At 57.5% G+C, this 13,902-nt stretch overlaps 3 protein-coding genes across 3 annotated transcripts; all 3 read left to right on the top strand.

Annotated features, from left to right (window-relative positions):
• Nucleotides 1–1,011: 1,011 nt before the first annotated feature.
• On the top strand, nt 1,012–2,001 carry LMJF_31_0560 (putative mevalonate kinase; the record flags this gene model as incomplete). The annotated part of the gene is made up of 1 exon (XM_001684989.1): nt 1,012–2,001. One exon carries the CDS (start codon nt 1,012–1,014, stop codon nt 1,999–2,001), a length of 990 nt encoding a protein of 329 aa, XP_001685041.1.
• Nucleotides 2,002–2,784: 783 nt separating this feature from the next.
• LMJF_31_0550 (conserved hypothetical protein) lies at nt 2,785–6,591 on the top strand (the record flags this gene model as incomplete). The annotated part of the gene is made up of 1 exon (XM_001684988.1): nt 2,785–6,591. One exon carries the CDS (start codon nt 2,785–2,787, stop codon nt 6,589–6,591), a length of 3,807 nt encoding a protein of 1,268 aa, XP_001685040.1.
• A 1,480-nt stretch (nt 6,592–8,071) lies between these two features.
• ABCD2 (putative ATP-binding cassette protein subfamily D,member 2) lies at nt 8,072–10,591 on the top strand (the record flags this gene model as incomplete). Its single annotated transcript, XM_001684987.1, has 1 exon — nt 8,072–10,591. One exon carries the CDS (start codon nt 8,072–8,074, stop codon nt 10,589–10,591), a length of 2,520 nt encoding a protein of 839 aa, XP_001685039.1.
• Between the last annotated feature and the right edge of the window lie 3,311 nt (nt 10,592–13,902).

Below are 13,902 nucleotides of genomic sequence, written 5' to 3'. Positions count from 1 at the left end.
ACAATCGTTGAGCCGTGCATGTGATTACAGTTGATGCTGAAACAGATGTTCGCCAAGCATACGAGCTGAACTGTGCCGGCGATACGGTTCACCCGTTGCTCTCCATCTCTATGAGCTACACTATGCCTGCAATCTGCAGCGCAAGACCCTTTTGTCCATTCTCTTGCCTTCTATTACCCCTTTCCACTATATGTGCGGCTTGGCAGAGGCACGGCGATGTGGGTGTACTCGATGTGCATGATGTCTGCTCTGCACCGAGCTTTGGGACATAGCATTACACCATCACATTGAACAGTGAATTGTTGTGGCGCGGCTCAGATTTCACATGTTCTCTTCTGCTTGCTAATCAAGCAACACCGGTCATGTATCTCATCTCATCGTTTCCCATCATTGCCCACGGCGGTCAGTGAAAAGGGTGAGCTTGGAGACAAGTCTGTTTGCTAATGATATCTCTCTGTGGGTTGGAGGCGACAGTAGTATCTGAGAGGAGACACCTGCTGTTTACACTCAATGGTATCATGCGCGCTTCGCTACCCCTCAGCTGACTCCATCTCGATGCTAAGGCGGTTGCCTGACTCTGTTGATGTGCTCACACTGTTGCTGCCAAACGCTGAGCCCCCCTTAGAGTGTCCTGCGTTTCTCTGTGGCCAGTCACAGACTGATGGGTATGCTTGACTCTGTCGGGCCCACAAGCAACAGACTGGTGAGGCACTCAGACGTGTGCTTACGAATGCTGCTTTCGTCCACTTCATCCTTTCTGCACTGCATGTCTCTTACCCTGCCACTGCGAACTACTTTCTCTTTTCGCTTTTTTTCAGGCACTCCTGCCTCTGTTTCGTCGCCGCTTTCTTTTTCTGTACACCTGCATAACTGAAGGCCAAGTTTTTTTTTGGTGTGTGTTGTCACTCTCTCTCCTACAAGGTAGCCCTCGTGACAGGCGCCACCACATAATACCTCTTTTCAGAAAAACGTCATCATTTTCTTCTCCACTTATAATCTCACTTTCTCTCCATGTCGAAGCCCGTCAAGAGCAAGACAACCGGCAAGAACATCGGCTATGGCAAAGTGATTCTCTTTGGTGAGCACTTTGTCGTGCACGGTGCCGAAGCCATTGTTGCCGGTATCAGTGAGTATACGGAGTGCCGCCTGGAGATTAATCCCGGCGTCCCCGGACTGCAGGTGGACGACCAGCGCCCTGCTATCCCCGGCTACATTGCACAGAAGCGCGACGAGCAGATAAAGGCACATCAGCTCGTCCTCGATCACCTGAAGGTGGACCTGTCTGGGGATGGGCTGAAGATGTTCATTGGCGGACCACTGGTACCGAGCAGTGGCATTGGTGCCTCCGCCAGTGACGTCGTGGCCTTCTCGCGCGCCTTGAGTGAGTTATACCAGCTGAACTTGACGGATGAAGAGGTGAATCTGAGCGCATTTGTCGGTGAGGGCGGCTATCACGGCACGCCGAGTGGGGCTGATAACACGGCTGCAACGTATGGCGGACTCATTTTGTACCGTCGCCAAAACGGCAAAAGTGTCTTCAAGCCCATCGCATTCCAGCAGCGCCTCTACCTGGTCGTCGTGGGCACCGGTATCAATGCCAGCACGGCGAAGGTTGTCAATGACGTGCACAAGATGAAGCAGCAGCAGCCAGTGCAGTTCAAGCGACTGTACGATAACTACACCCACATCGTCTCCCAGGCTCGTGAGGCCTTGCAGAAGGGTGACCTCCAGCGGTTAGGGCAGCTGATGAATGCCAACCACGATCTGTGCCGCCAGATCGACGTATCGTGTCGTGAGTTGGAGTCGATTGTGCAGACGTGCCGCACTTATGGTGCTCTTGGCGCGAAGCTGTCCGGCACCGGCCGTGGCGGCATTGCCGTAGCCTTGGCGGCGTCAAGTGACCAGCGCGATGCCATTGTGAAAGGCCTCAAGGCGAAGTGCCCCGAAGCTAAGTTTATTTGGAGGTATACAGTACAGCCGTCCGCCGCGTCGAACCTATAACATGCTTGGTTCACAGTCGTCTTCCGTTGAAAATGAAGACAATGTCTCTTGCTTCCTTCCTTGTAGGTCCTCGCATCAATTTTTTCTTCCTTTTCAGTTACAGGCGACATACGATTAGCTACCCTCTGTTTGAGGCGACAGAATTCTCAACGTGTTTCATGACCGACAAACGCGTGCTTCTATCGTCTGTATATGTAAATCGATTTTCGGTATGCTATACGAGAACACTTGACTTTTCTACTCTGTCAGCGGCGGTGTGCCTACCAAAAGAAAAACAGAAACCAATCGAATCTGCTCTGCTGCTCGGGCTCTTTCACATGTTCTGCTAAGATGCATGGTTGACCTGCGATCTGGCGAAAGGTGCAGCTGACAAGCGCTGCTCGGGCAGCATACCAACTTTTCCAACGATTTAAAATGCTTTCTCGTTTTTCTCTTTGCGCAAACAACTGGAGCAGTGCCTCACGGGCTCCTTGCAGCCAAGAGTCATATGTGTCTGCAGTTTGTGCCGCTGCTGTTGCCACCCTCATCTTCCCACTCCTCGTCGTGCTTTACGACTTGCAGCAGCGAGGCGCCCTTTTTTATAGATACATAGAGAAGCCGCAACACCACCCATACAGTTCACTTAGCAGCCCTGTCGGAGAGTACAATAGACTGGCTATTCGTGCAGGCCGAAGAGCTGCATCAGAACGCGGTTAGACACCGTCAAACTGTGTTTCCTCCGCTTCCCTGTCGTTTTCTCATTGATTGCTTTCCTCTTGCATTCTTACAACATCGGCAGCCGATATGCAGACGGCGCCACCGACGCAGCAGCGACGCACCTTTTCGCGCGCGAACGGTGCCGATGGAACAGCTGTTCCACGCTTGGTGGCGTCCGAGGAACGCCACCGCAAGAACATGCAGCAAATCCAGCAATTGAAGCAGGCACTCTGCTCTACCGTCAGTGCGGCTGCTGCGCCATGCATGTCTGCGCCGTCGTCGCGAGGTTGGTCACTACCCTCGTCTACTCTCTCAGTACCACCGCTTTCCAACCCTTCCTGGATGGCGCCCTTCTTCGAGAGCCCCAGCGGCGTTGTGGCCTCGCTGTCTCAGAGAAACGGGGCAACGGTGCCGGTGTCACGCCGGTCGGCGTGGACCCCCGCATCAGCGGCCGCATTGCGCGAGAGCCATCAGGAGGTGGAACGACTCGTGCAGGAGCGCAACAAGCTGCAGCAACAGTGTGTAGAGTGGGCGAGTCTTCTTGGCGAGGCGTCCCATTGCGCTGCAGAGAGCGCTGTCACAAACGCGCCACTTGTGTCTCACTCTGGTGTCGAGGCTGATGCCTGGTCCCGGGTGCACCAGGCGGCGCTCGCAGTTGTGAGGCAGGCTACGCGCTGGTACCCCAGCGCACTACGCGAAGCGCGGATCAAGTCGGATTTAGTGGCGACCGAGGACACCAGCACACCACAGTCTGCCAGATCCTCAGAGTTGTTTGAGCCACATGAGGGTGAGCTGAGCGAGCCGCTCCTGCACGGCAATAGTAGTCCACCGCTCACAACAGAGGAGCTGGCGGACGCGCTCCATCGCCTGGCTGAGTTTCTGCCGAGCCTAGCTTCCACGATGGCTACCAGCAAACTTGTTGCTGCCTCAGGGCCAGACCTGTTGCACCACATCCGCACTCTCGAGGAGGAGAAGCGAAGCGACTGCCTCGTTGTGTTGTCCATCATAGACCATCTCACTCAAGTCGCCACGCAGCTGCGACGAGAGTCTGCGGAGAAAGACGAGGCGCTACACGCATTGCAGGAGACGGTGGAGGCGCTGATGGAGGAGAAGTCGCAGTGGGCACGGCGCGCTCGGGAAAGTGAGGAGGCGCTAGCGGAGAGGTATGAGCAGTACAGCCAAAGAGAGAAGGCCTGGGAGAGAGAAGTGACAGGGCTGCTGCAATCACAACATAATGCGGAAGCTGCCTCCGCAGCACCAATGGCTCTCCCCGCTTCCATCGCAGTAGCCCCGGCAGACGGCAGCGGTGCTGCCTCGGCGACAGCGACGGCGACGGAGATGGGGGAGAGACACATCACACAGCTACAGCAGGAGCTTGACGCCAAGGAGGCTACCCTTGCGACTTTGGAGGTGGAGCATCGTGCCCTACAGGCTACGCATGCAGAGCTGCAAACTCACAGCCAACAAGCGGTGGCGTCTCACCAAAAGCGCATTGCAGAGCTGGAAAGTCAGTTGAACCCACTGGAAGAGGAGCTGCAGGCCCAGGCTTGTATCATCGGATCGACGCTGCGCAAGGTCGAGGACTTGTCGGTGGCGCATCGGGCCGAGACAGCCGCCTTGAGAGAGTCCCATAACGCGTTCCTAGCAGGGAAGGAGGTGGCACTTCTCAGCTTGCAAGAAGCCAAGGAGAGGATTGAGGTGGAGCTGGCAGAGCGCACCGCGGACGCGGCGCAGATGAGGGCGGAGCTAGAGGCCGCCCTTGGTAAGCTTTCAGCAGCCCAAGGTGCTTCAGACCGACCGGGTTCATCTTCGTTGGTGCATAACGGCGTCTCAGTGGGGAACTCGTCTGTGGTGGAGTCGACGGGCCTACTACGGCCCACAGGGCCCAGTGAAGACGATGGCGCCGACGCGGCGCTTCAGATGGATGGGGCTAGCACCCCCGGCGAATGCGAGAGGGCGAAGAATGTCGGTGCAGAAGATGCTGCAGAGTCGCCGACGAAGCTCGTGGACGTTCGAAAACTGCAGCAGTCGCTGAACCGGATGAGTCGAGAGCGCACGGCCCTCAAGCGCAAGCTGGAGCATCGTGCTGGTGCCCTTTCAGAGATGGAAAGCGAGCTGGAGGCGGCGCTGCGGCTGGTGGCGCAGCGAGGCGTACAAGTGCAGTCACTCACCGCTGAGCTGGAGAGAGCAAAAGCCATTGACACCTCGGCACCAGCAGACGCGAAAGCAGCAGATGAGGACGGCGCCGGTGAGGAGGAGGCCGACGCGGAGACGTCGCTCCAGTTGATGGACTTTTCGGAGCTGGAGCGATACGAGGACGAAGGAACACTCTACCCCGATCCGGTAGACTTGTCCGGGTGGCTGCTGGGACACGCTGAAGGCTCCTGGGTGCGGTTCTCCACCTACGTGCAGCACCACCTCAGCAAAAACGAGCAGCTGCGCATCGCAGCAGTTGGCCCTCTGTATCACATCGGCTTTACCCTCCTTAAGATGGAGGGGCTCGTGAAGCAGGAGGATGACTCGTTGTGTCTCCCCATGCCGTGGCGCCGGTTCCTGCTCCAACTGCAACAAGTGTTGGACGCACAGCTGCAGGCCACCGTGCTGAGCCCCGCCGATTCGGCGAAGTGCTTCTATGCACTGGCGAGTGGTGCGGGCTTGTTCGGCAACCTTGCTAGTCCTCCTCGAGACCCGCTGACTGGGTACTCGCTAATTATCGCTGCCTTGTGCGTGTGCCTGCGTACTCCATCAGTGTCTACTTCGACCGATAGTTCCTGCAAGTGGCACTGCTGTCAAGCAATACTGCACCACGTATCTCACTACGGGGACGGCAAGGCGGCGAGCCAAGCGGGACGCAGCATCGCTGATGCCGACTCGCAGGCGCCGGACAGTCTGTTTCTCGCCTTGTGCGCTGAGCTCCCAGCAGCGCCCGCATTACCCGAAGAGGATGCAGGAGACGAGGGTGCGACTGCAAGCGGCGGGGCAGCGTCCGTGCCCCTGCCGTGCTCGATTCGCCTCGCCGCGCTCCTCACGAGCGACCTTCTGAGTGACCACCTCCCCATATCGCACTTGGCGTTGTGTGCTGCGGCCCTCTCTGACATTGTCAACAGCAAAGTCGCACCTATCGAGGGCCAGCTTCCCGCAAATTCACAGACGGAAGCCGCGAAGATCTCTGCGGTGGCGCGGCCGCGTTTGAGCTTCGCACAGGAGCGTGACGTCGCCCCGCTTCTGCTGTACGTGGCTCGCCACGAATACCTTTTGTTTGGCTGGGCTCAAGAGATGGCCGACGCAGCTGCCGAAGCTGAAGGTGACTCACCCAGCGGAGATGGACACAGTACGGATACTGCCTCCCTTACGTTATCCTCACTTGGTGTCTCCGTGACATGGCCGGCATCGGCAACTGTGCAGAAGGCACCATCTCGCTCAGCTGCAGTTGCTGCCCCTGCGACACCACCTGCCGAGGTGGAATCGATCACGCAACTGCTCATCTTCCTGTGCACTGGGCTTTTGCCGGCTCTCGTGCTTGCCGTTCACCGCTGCCCTTCACTGGAACGGGAGTCGCAGCTTATCGATGCCTTCTTTCGCACGCGCCGTTTGCTCATGGCGAAACGGACCGCACTTCTCGCGAAGAACTCTACAGAGGCATCTGCCGCCTCGGGGGTGATGCCGGGAGTTACGCTGCTGCTACCCGAAGCCCGACTGCGCAATCTTGTAAACGCTGCACTGGCACCCATCAAGCACACCGCGCCCTTTCCTGAGCGAGCGGTGCAGGTGCCGGTGGCGGAGTACGTGCGACTGCACCACGAGCTTCTGTCCCTGTACGAAACAAACGACACGTATCACCGATACATTCAAGAGCTGCTGAGCGCGGCGGATGCGGCAGAGGTGTTGCTGTGAGAGTGTGTGTGTGTGCAAGTTGGAGTGAGTTGCGTGCTCGCTTGCACTGTGATCAGCAGCTGCTGCTGCTGCTGGTAGAGGCGCAGGGGGGGGGTTCATCCAACGGGACCCAGTGCACTCACTCTACTGCTGCCCAGCCTTGCTGTGTGACGTTGTGACCCCGCCGCTAGAACGTGAGCCGCAAAAGTCATCCAGACAGCAGTCCTTTGCTTTCAGCTGTGACACACCGGTGGAAGAGGTTGGAGCATGCACGAACTGGTTAGGGAGGTGCTATTGCCATTGTACCTGCCGTCTCTAACCCCATCGGCCATTCTCTCATCGTTATCAACGCAGCTCGTCGTCGACTTTGTTGTTCACCAGGGCAGTTCCTGCGGGTGCGAATCCGGCGGTTATGTCTGTGCGGTTCAGCGCAGAGTATTGACCTTTATTTTTAAATTGCTCTCTGTCCATTGTCTGTACTCAGGTATGACTCATTCGAGCTTATGTGTGCATGCTGTGTGTTGGGAATACCATCTGCAGCCTCCCCCCTCCCTCCCCCCTCCCTCTTTCCCTCTGTCTCTCGCGCTGTATATGCTCGTTCCTTTTACGCTTAGTAGTCCCGTCATTGCCTTGTGTGCTCCTTCGCGCTATGCTGTAATGTCGTGACAGAAGCAACTCAGGGGCGTCACTTGGTGTGTAGCGAGGACAGACAGCTGTGGCACGTGCTCACGATGTGCTGAAGGAGAGGAAGGGGTGGTGGTGGTGGTGGTGGAGTAGCAGCGGGGACGATTACGCTGCCGAACACACAGAGGGAGAGGCACGTGTTGGTGGAACCTATTCTTCACAGATTGTGCACCCGCATCTGCCCTTGCCCATTCGCACGCGTTACTGTTTGTTCCAGCTGTGCTCTTCTACATTCATGCAAGCTCCCCTTTTGAAATCCCCCTGCACACATTGCTCATCTCCCTCGACCACTGCAGCGTCACTGCTTCTCAGTTTCCGTCGTCGGCTGCCGCCCATGCCGCTAATGGCGGGGATTAGCTCGCATTCCTGCCGTCCCCCCCCCCTCACCCTCCCCCACCCTTCTTCTTCTGATCGTTGTTCTCGCGTTTTTCGGCGGCTGTGTCTGCCCCATTACGGCCTCGTCGCGTCCGCTCCTTATCGACCGCGCGGGGTGCGGCAGTCGGTTGTGCTGTGTACACATTCATGCACAAAAGAGTGGGGCCGACTTCTTTTGATCGCCATTCCTCAGTCGCCACGACTGAGTTCCTGATACTCGCCCTGTGCTTCTCGCTTCTGTTGCGTGCCTCTCTCCCTCTCTCCCTCTTTCACCATCTCAGCTACACCCACTTACACGCACAGAAGCGGCTCACACGTTGGGCTCACGAAATTGGAGGGCGGTACACCAACACGTGTGCCACAGATAAGTAGTCATACCCCTGTTTTGCTTCACTCCTTCCGCTCTTGATCTTTCTCATTTTTGCAGCTTGCCTTTGAGAAGATGGTCTCCTCTGAGGCGCTTGGTGAGTACGTGAGGGAGTACGCGGCGTCGCGGTTGCGGGACCCCGTCATGGCCAGCTGGGTGGGTGGCTCCCTCGCCTTTCTCGCGACCATGTACGCTACGTCAAGCGGGCGGCAGCTCGCCAAGGCAATGCCACCGCCACCGTTGCGAGGCATTCAGGGCAGTATCATGCGCGGCACTGCCGCATCTGAGGGGCGAAAGGGAAGCGACTCCACACTTGTGTCGCAATCGACGTCTCTGTCGCCGTCCTCTCCGGTGTCGCGCGCGAATGCGTCCTCCGTTTTCATCTCTGCCTCCGCGGCGACCGCAGAGGCTTACAGCCAAGTCTTCAACCAGGAGGTGTCTGTGCTCAATCGCTTTATGCAGCTGCTGCGTGTGGCGATCCCCAACTGCCATGGGCGAGAGGCGCGGAGCATCTACATTCTCTTTGTGCTGATGGTTGTGCGTGCCTACGTGTCGGTGCGCCTTGTGAATGTCAGCGGGTTGGTCAGCCGCACGGCAATCGAGGGCAACCTGCGGCACGCCATCCGTGCACTGGCGTTATTTGCCGTTTCGTGTGTGCCGGCCACTTTGCTGAACGTGACGCTCGACTACTACTCGGAGCTGCTGGGGCTGCACTGCCGCGACAACCTCGCCGCCTACTTCTCCGACCGTTACCTGAAGCGGCGCGTCTTCTTCCAGATGGCCGGTCTGCACGAGGTGGACCACGTGGACCAGCGCATTACGGAGGACGTGCGCAACTGGGCGCGTGTGTCGGCTTCCCTCTTCACCAGCATTCCGCGTCCGCTGATCGAGGCCATCACCTTCTCCTTCACATTGGCGCGGCAGACGGGGTGGAGGGGGACACTGTTGACGTGGTCCTACTACCTGAGTTTTGCTGTGTGGATATGCTGCTACGCCCCCAACCTTGACTGGATGGTGCAGCAGCGCATGGCGAAGGAGGGTGCGGTGCGGGGAGAACACCAGAGATTGCTGGCCCACGCGGAGGAGATCACGCTCACGAAGGGGTTTCAGTTCCACGAGAAAGTGCTGCAGCGCCTCTTCAAGGCAGTTACCGACCAGTCGCGCTACGCTGCCTACGTGCGGTCGCGCTTCGAATTCACTGAGACCCTTCACAACAAGTACGGATCAGTGTTGCTGGGCTACGTTGTGTGTGCCATGGCTGCCATGCATCAGAAGAACCAGACGACCACCGCCGAGACGGCCACCGCAGCGCTGACGTGTGCCTCGTACACCTTCAAGACACTCGCCACCGCGATTGGGAAGTCTCTGTGGAGCATCAAGCAGGTGTTCATCGTTGGAGGCTACACACGCCGACTGGCGCAGTTGCTTGCCGCGCTAGACCGCGCAGACGTGCTGGTGAAGATGCAGACGAGTTGCACCGCAAAGTCTCCCATTGTGAGCCGCGCCTCTGGTGCCTTTCCGGTGCGCGGCAATGACGGGAAGGCCATGACCAGCTACGAGGACTCTTTCGGCCGCATCGTACGCGGCGACCACATTGCGTTCGCCAACGTCCCGCTTGTGCTGCCTACCGGCGAGTGCCTCTGCAGCTCCATGTCATTTTACGTCAAGCCGGGGATGAACCTGCTCATTCTTGGTCGCAATGGGTGCGGCAAGTCCTCCACGTTTCGCCTTCTGGGTGAGCTGTGGCCGCTGCGGGGCGGCTGTATCGAGAAGCCGGAGGCAGAGCAGCTGTACTACGTTCCGCAGCGGCCGTACATGTACGACGGAACGCTCCTCGAGCAGGTCATCTACCCCCTCAAGAAGAAGGACCTCACCGTCGGCGAGGCCGAGCTGTACGGCTACCTGCAGATGGCGGGGCTGGACCACGTTTTCAAGAAGTTGAACATGTCGTGGGAGACGAGGCTGCCGTGGAGCGACGACGCCCTCTCGCTTGGCGAGCAGCAACGTCTTGCCATGGCCCGCCTCTTCTTTCACCGTCCGCGTTTTGCCATTCTCGACGAGTGCAGCAGTCTTGTCGACCTCGACGTGGAACGGCAGATGTATGACCGCTGCGTCGAGCTCGGCATCACTGTCATCACGATTGCGCACCGTCGCAGCGTGTGGCAGTACCACAACTGGATTCTCTACTTTGACGGCAGCGGTGGCTACATGTTCTCACCCCTGCAGTACGAGGCGGGCGCCTCGGCGTTGGTGCTGACGTCCGTGCGATCCGCCTCGGATGCGTCGCTGATCGGCACGGAGGTGCGCCTTCCGATCACGGACCGCCTATGCAGCGAGGACGAGACGGTGGCGGCAAAGACGGGGCAGCCGCCGAAGCGCATTCAAACAGCACAGAAGGAAGAGGCACCGAAGTCACCGAGGGCAGAGACGGTGACAGAGAAGGCAGAGAGAGAAGAGGGGGCAGAGGCAAACGGGGACGGCAACGGTGAGCATGGTTCACACAGGCAGTCGCGACACAGGCGCTCGCGCAGACACCGGGCCTCAGACGCCAACAAGGCAGTTAGTTTCGAGACCCCAGCGGAGGGGGATAGTTAACCTTTCGGGTTTCCTGTTTCGTGAGCACCGTGTTTTGATGAGGGAGCAATGTGCATAATGCTGAGGAGGTGCGGAGAGCGGCTGACTCAAAGGATGTCTGAAGAGGGGAACGGCGGACAGAGGGGAGCATTACAACACCATTTTTATTTTTTCGTACGTCGTGCGGGTACCGTCAGCTACGCCAGAGTCGCAAAGCAACCCTCCTGCCGCTCTTCCTACTTTCCATTGGTAGCGGTTCCTTCATAGAGGTCTTTCGCTCTTCCTTTCATCTACCTTAGCAGGCGGCGCCTCTGTTTTTGCACTCGTGTGCGCGCGTGCGTGTGTATGGGAGAGGGGGGGGGGAGATGCGTATGTGCGGTGTAAGAGGGCGCTGTCACCTTTGGGCTCTGCTGCAGGCCTGCCCCCCCCTCTCTCTCTCTGTGTTCTGCGCTCTTTCGCTTTTGCGCCCCCATGCTTTTGTCCCTCTCTCTTGCTGTCATTTTGTGGGGCCCTGCACGTGGGTGCTCCTTCCTCGGGTTTTGTACATGTGAATCTCTCTCCTCTTCCTCCTCCTCCCCTCCTTTGTCAAGGAGCGAGGGCGTTTGCGTCTATGTGTGCACGCCTGCGCCCACGTGCGACCATGGGCACACCTCGAGAGAACGCTCGCGTGCACACGGCCTTCCGTAGAGCGTCCCGTGGAGGGGGCTGAATTAGATTGATTTGCCGTCCCCTGCTTCTAGCTGATTGTATGCAGGAGGGACGACACAGTAACCTCGGTGGGGGCGCATGGAGGTGCCTTGCTCTAAACATAAGCACAGCTCATGAAACGCTCCCCTTCCGCATGTTATGCGCGCATTGCGCATGGACGGTTGTCTGACGAAAACAGGTGTCCAGTTCAACGATAGCGTCAACTTGTGCGCCGAACACGTGCCCAACGGCTGACGCATCCCTTCAACTCCGTCGCATTACATCATGTGCGTGCAGTTCCCTTGTGAATCAGTGCCGCACCGGCTGCTTTGACTGTTCGCCAAGTCGTATGCTGCCGTTCTCATTGCCCTTCCACTCTCCTGTTTCCTGTCTGCCCTCCGCCACTACTCACACCCACACCCGCCAACATACACACATGTATGCACAAACTAACACAAACAATGCGCAGGGGGTTTTCTTTTCGTTGCTGGTCACGCAGCACTCGTGCATCGACGTGCAGGTACTCGGACGAGGGGCGTGCCACAACTCCCTCATCGACTGTTCTTCCTGCCAAGAAGAAAAGCTTCTGCCTATTCGCCTTCTCTCTTTCGTAACCGACGCCTCTAGGACTCACTAATCGCTGGTGCTGCTTCCTTGTATCTATATTCTCTCCCTCACCTGCCACACGCACGCACACCCACCCACCCACCCACACACACACACACACAAAGGAGATCATAACGCGTGCACATAGCAGCAACAACGCACAGACAAACAAGGCAAAATAACATTAGGCTCCTCCCCTCCCCTCCCCCCCCCACACACACTCCTTTTCGCTCCTTTTCTCTCCTTCCTCCTCCCCTTTCTCTAGTACGGGGACCTTGGCGCCCCGCTAACCCGTACGCATCTGTGGGTTGTTCATGGTCTTCCTTTTTTTTATTGTGCGTTTATTTGCTTGGTTTCCCTTTGACGCTGGTGCACCTCTTCTCTGGCTTCTTTTACTGCACTGATCTGCTCTCTTCCCTCCCCCCCACCACCATCAGCACCCCTTTTCCTCCTTTTTGTGTGGATGCGTTATTCGGTGATTTCTATCCGCCGGTGGACAATCTGTTGATGTTCAAACACACCCCCCCCCCCCCCCCCCCCCACACACACAGAGGAAATACTAAAGAAACCGGGGACTGAAAAAGCAAAGAAAGGACACCACGACTGTTGCGCGTTTACTTTGTGTACGTGTATTTCTTTTGCTCGTGCTGCTTGCTGGCCCTGTATGTGTATGTGTGTATGTGTGCACCTCTCTGCCTCTGGCTTTCTGTTTTGTTTTATTGCACACCTTTCCATCCCCTCCCTCTCTCCCTCTCCCTTCTTCTGCTTCGTCTGTACTGCACGTTTTTGTGGTGTCTTTTCCGTATTCACTGTGGCTCGACGGCGACGACGGCGACTAGGACGACGATTACCATACAGTTGTGTGAGCACGCACACGCATACTCGTCGATAGCCGCTTAGGCCGCTCGCTCTCTTTTCGATAGCTCTCCCACTGTGTTGGCTTTGCTTGCTGCTGTGACCCGGCACGGCCCTTCTCTACGCGAGGTCGCCGGTACCCACCCGCGCTTTGCACTCGACGAAACACCGACGCGTCGTGGCGCGTCTCTCGGCGTTGCTGCGGGTTGTAGTGCGCGTAAGAAAAGAACTTTTTCATTTTCATTTTTTTCGTACTCGTTTGTGTGCCGTGGCGTGTTGGTTGCCGTGTGTGTGTGCGCGCGTCTCCTGTGTGTGTGTGTTTTGTGGACTCGGCGCTTCCGCATATTGCATCCCGCCGCTCGCCCCTCTCCCGCACCTTTCTTCTGTGCCGTGTCTTATCGTCCTCTCAAGAGAACACGTTTTGTGTCTCCTCCGCTGCCTTTGTGGCTCCCCCGCTTGTTTGCTACGCGCGTGTGTGAGCCGCGGCGGCTCTTGTCTTCGCTGCTGTGCGTGTGTGTGTGCGTGTCTCTGTTGGAGTTCTTCATTTTCTTCCCCAAGCTCTTCTCGCCCCCTCCCTCCGGTGTCTTTCGTTCTGCAGTTGTCAAGCACCTTTCGCGCAGACGCCACGCGTTGTCCTGGTCGAGTTGTTCGTCTTTGTTGGCGCTCTTCGTCGTCGTCTTTTGCAGGTTTTGGCCCTCTGTCTGAGTTCGGTGTTGAAGCAACCGTGGCGCCGCCCTCCATCGCCACAGCTCTATTCCACTCTCTCTTCCGAGTACCTCGCTTACCTTGTGTGTGTGTGGGGGTGAGTGTTTTGTTTTGCTCTTATCTCTTCATATATATATATATATTTGTTTGCCCCGTGGAGGGTTTCCTCGGTGCTGAGCCCACTTCTTTTCGCTCTCTTCGCTCAACTCCACCCTCACGGTATCTCTCTTCTCAAACTTATCAAAGACGTTGTGCTCACCGGTTGCCCGGCACACGTAGCCTCCGTAACGAAAAGCAGGTGCGGTGACACTTTCATCGGATCAGCCACCCGCCTCACCCCATCCCACCGCCCTCTGCGCCTTCTTTGCTCTTTGTGTGCGCGCGCGTCCACATTTTCGAATTGAAAGCGAGCATAGGCGTATACTAGCATCACGCGCACACGGCGCCGAGCAGTCCAACGCACGCATACTCACATAACG

Source organism: Leishmania major, chromosome 31 (genome assembly GCF_000002725.2).
Source record: "Leishmania major strain Friedlin complete genome, chromosome 31".
In the NCBI taxonomy this organism is placed as follows: Eukaryota; Euglenozoa; class Kinetoplastea; order Trypanosomatida; family Trypanosomatidae; genus Leishmania; species Leishmania major.
Note: the sequence above shows the minus strand (reverse complement) of the source record. Positions and strands in the feature narration are given on the sequence as shown.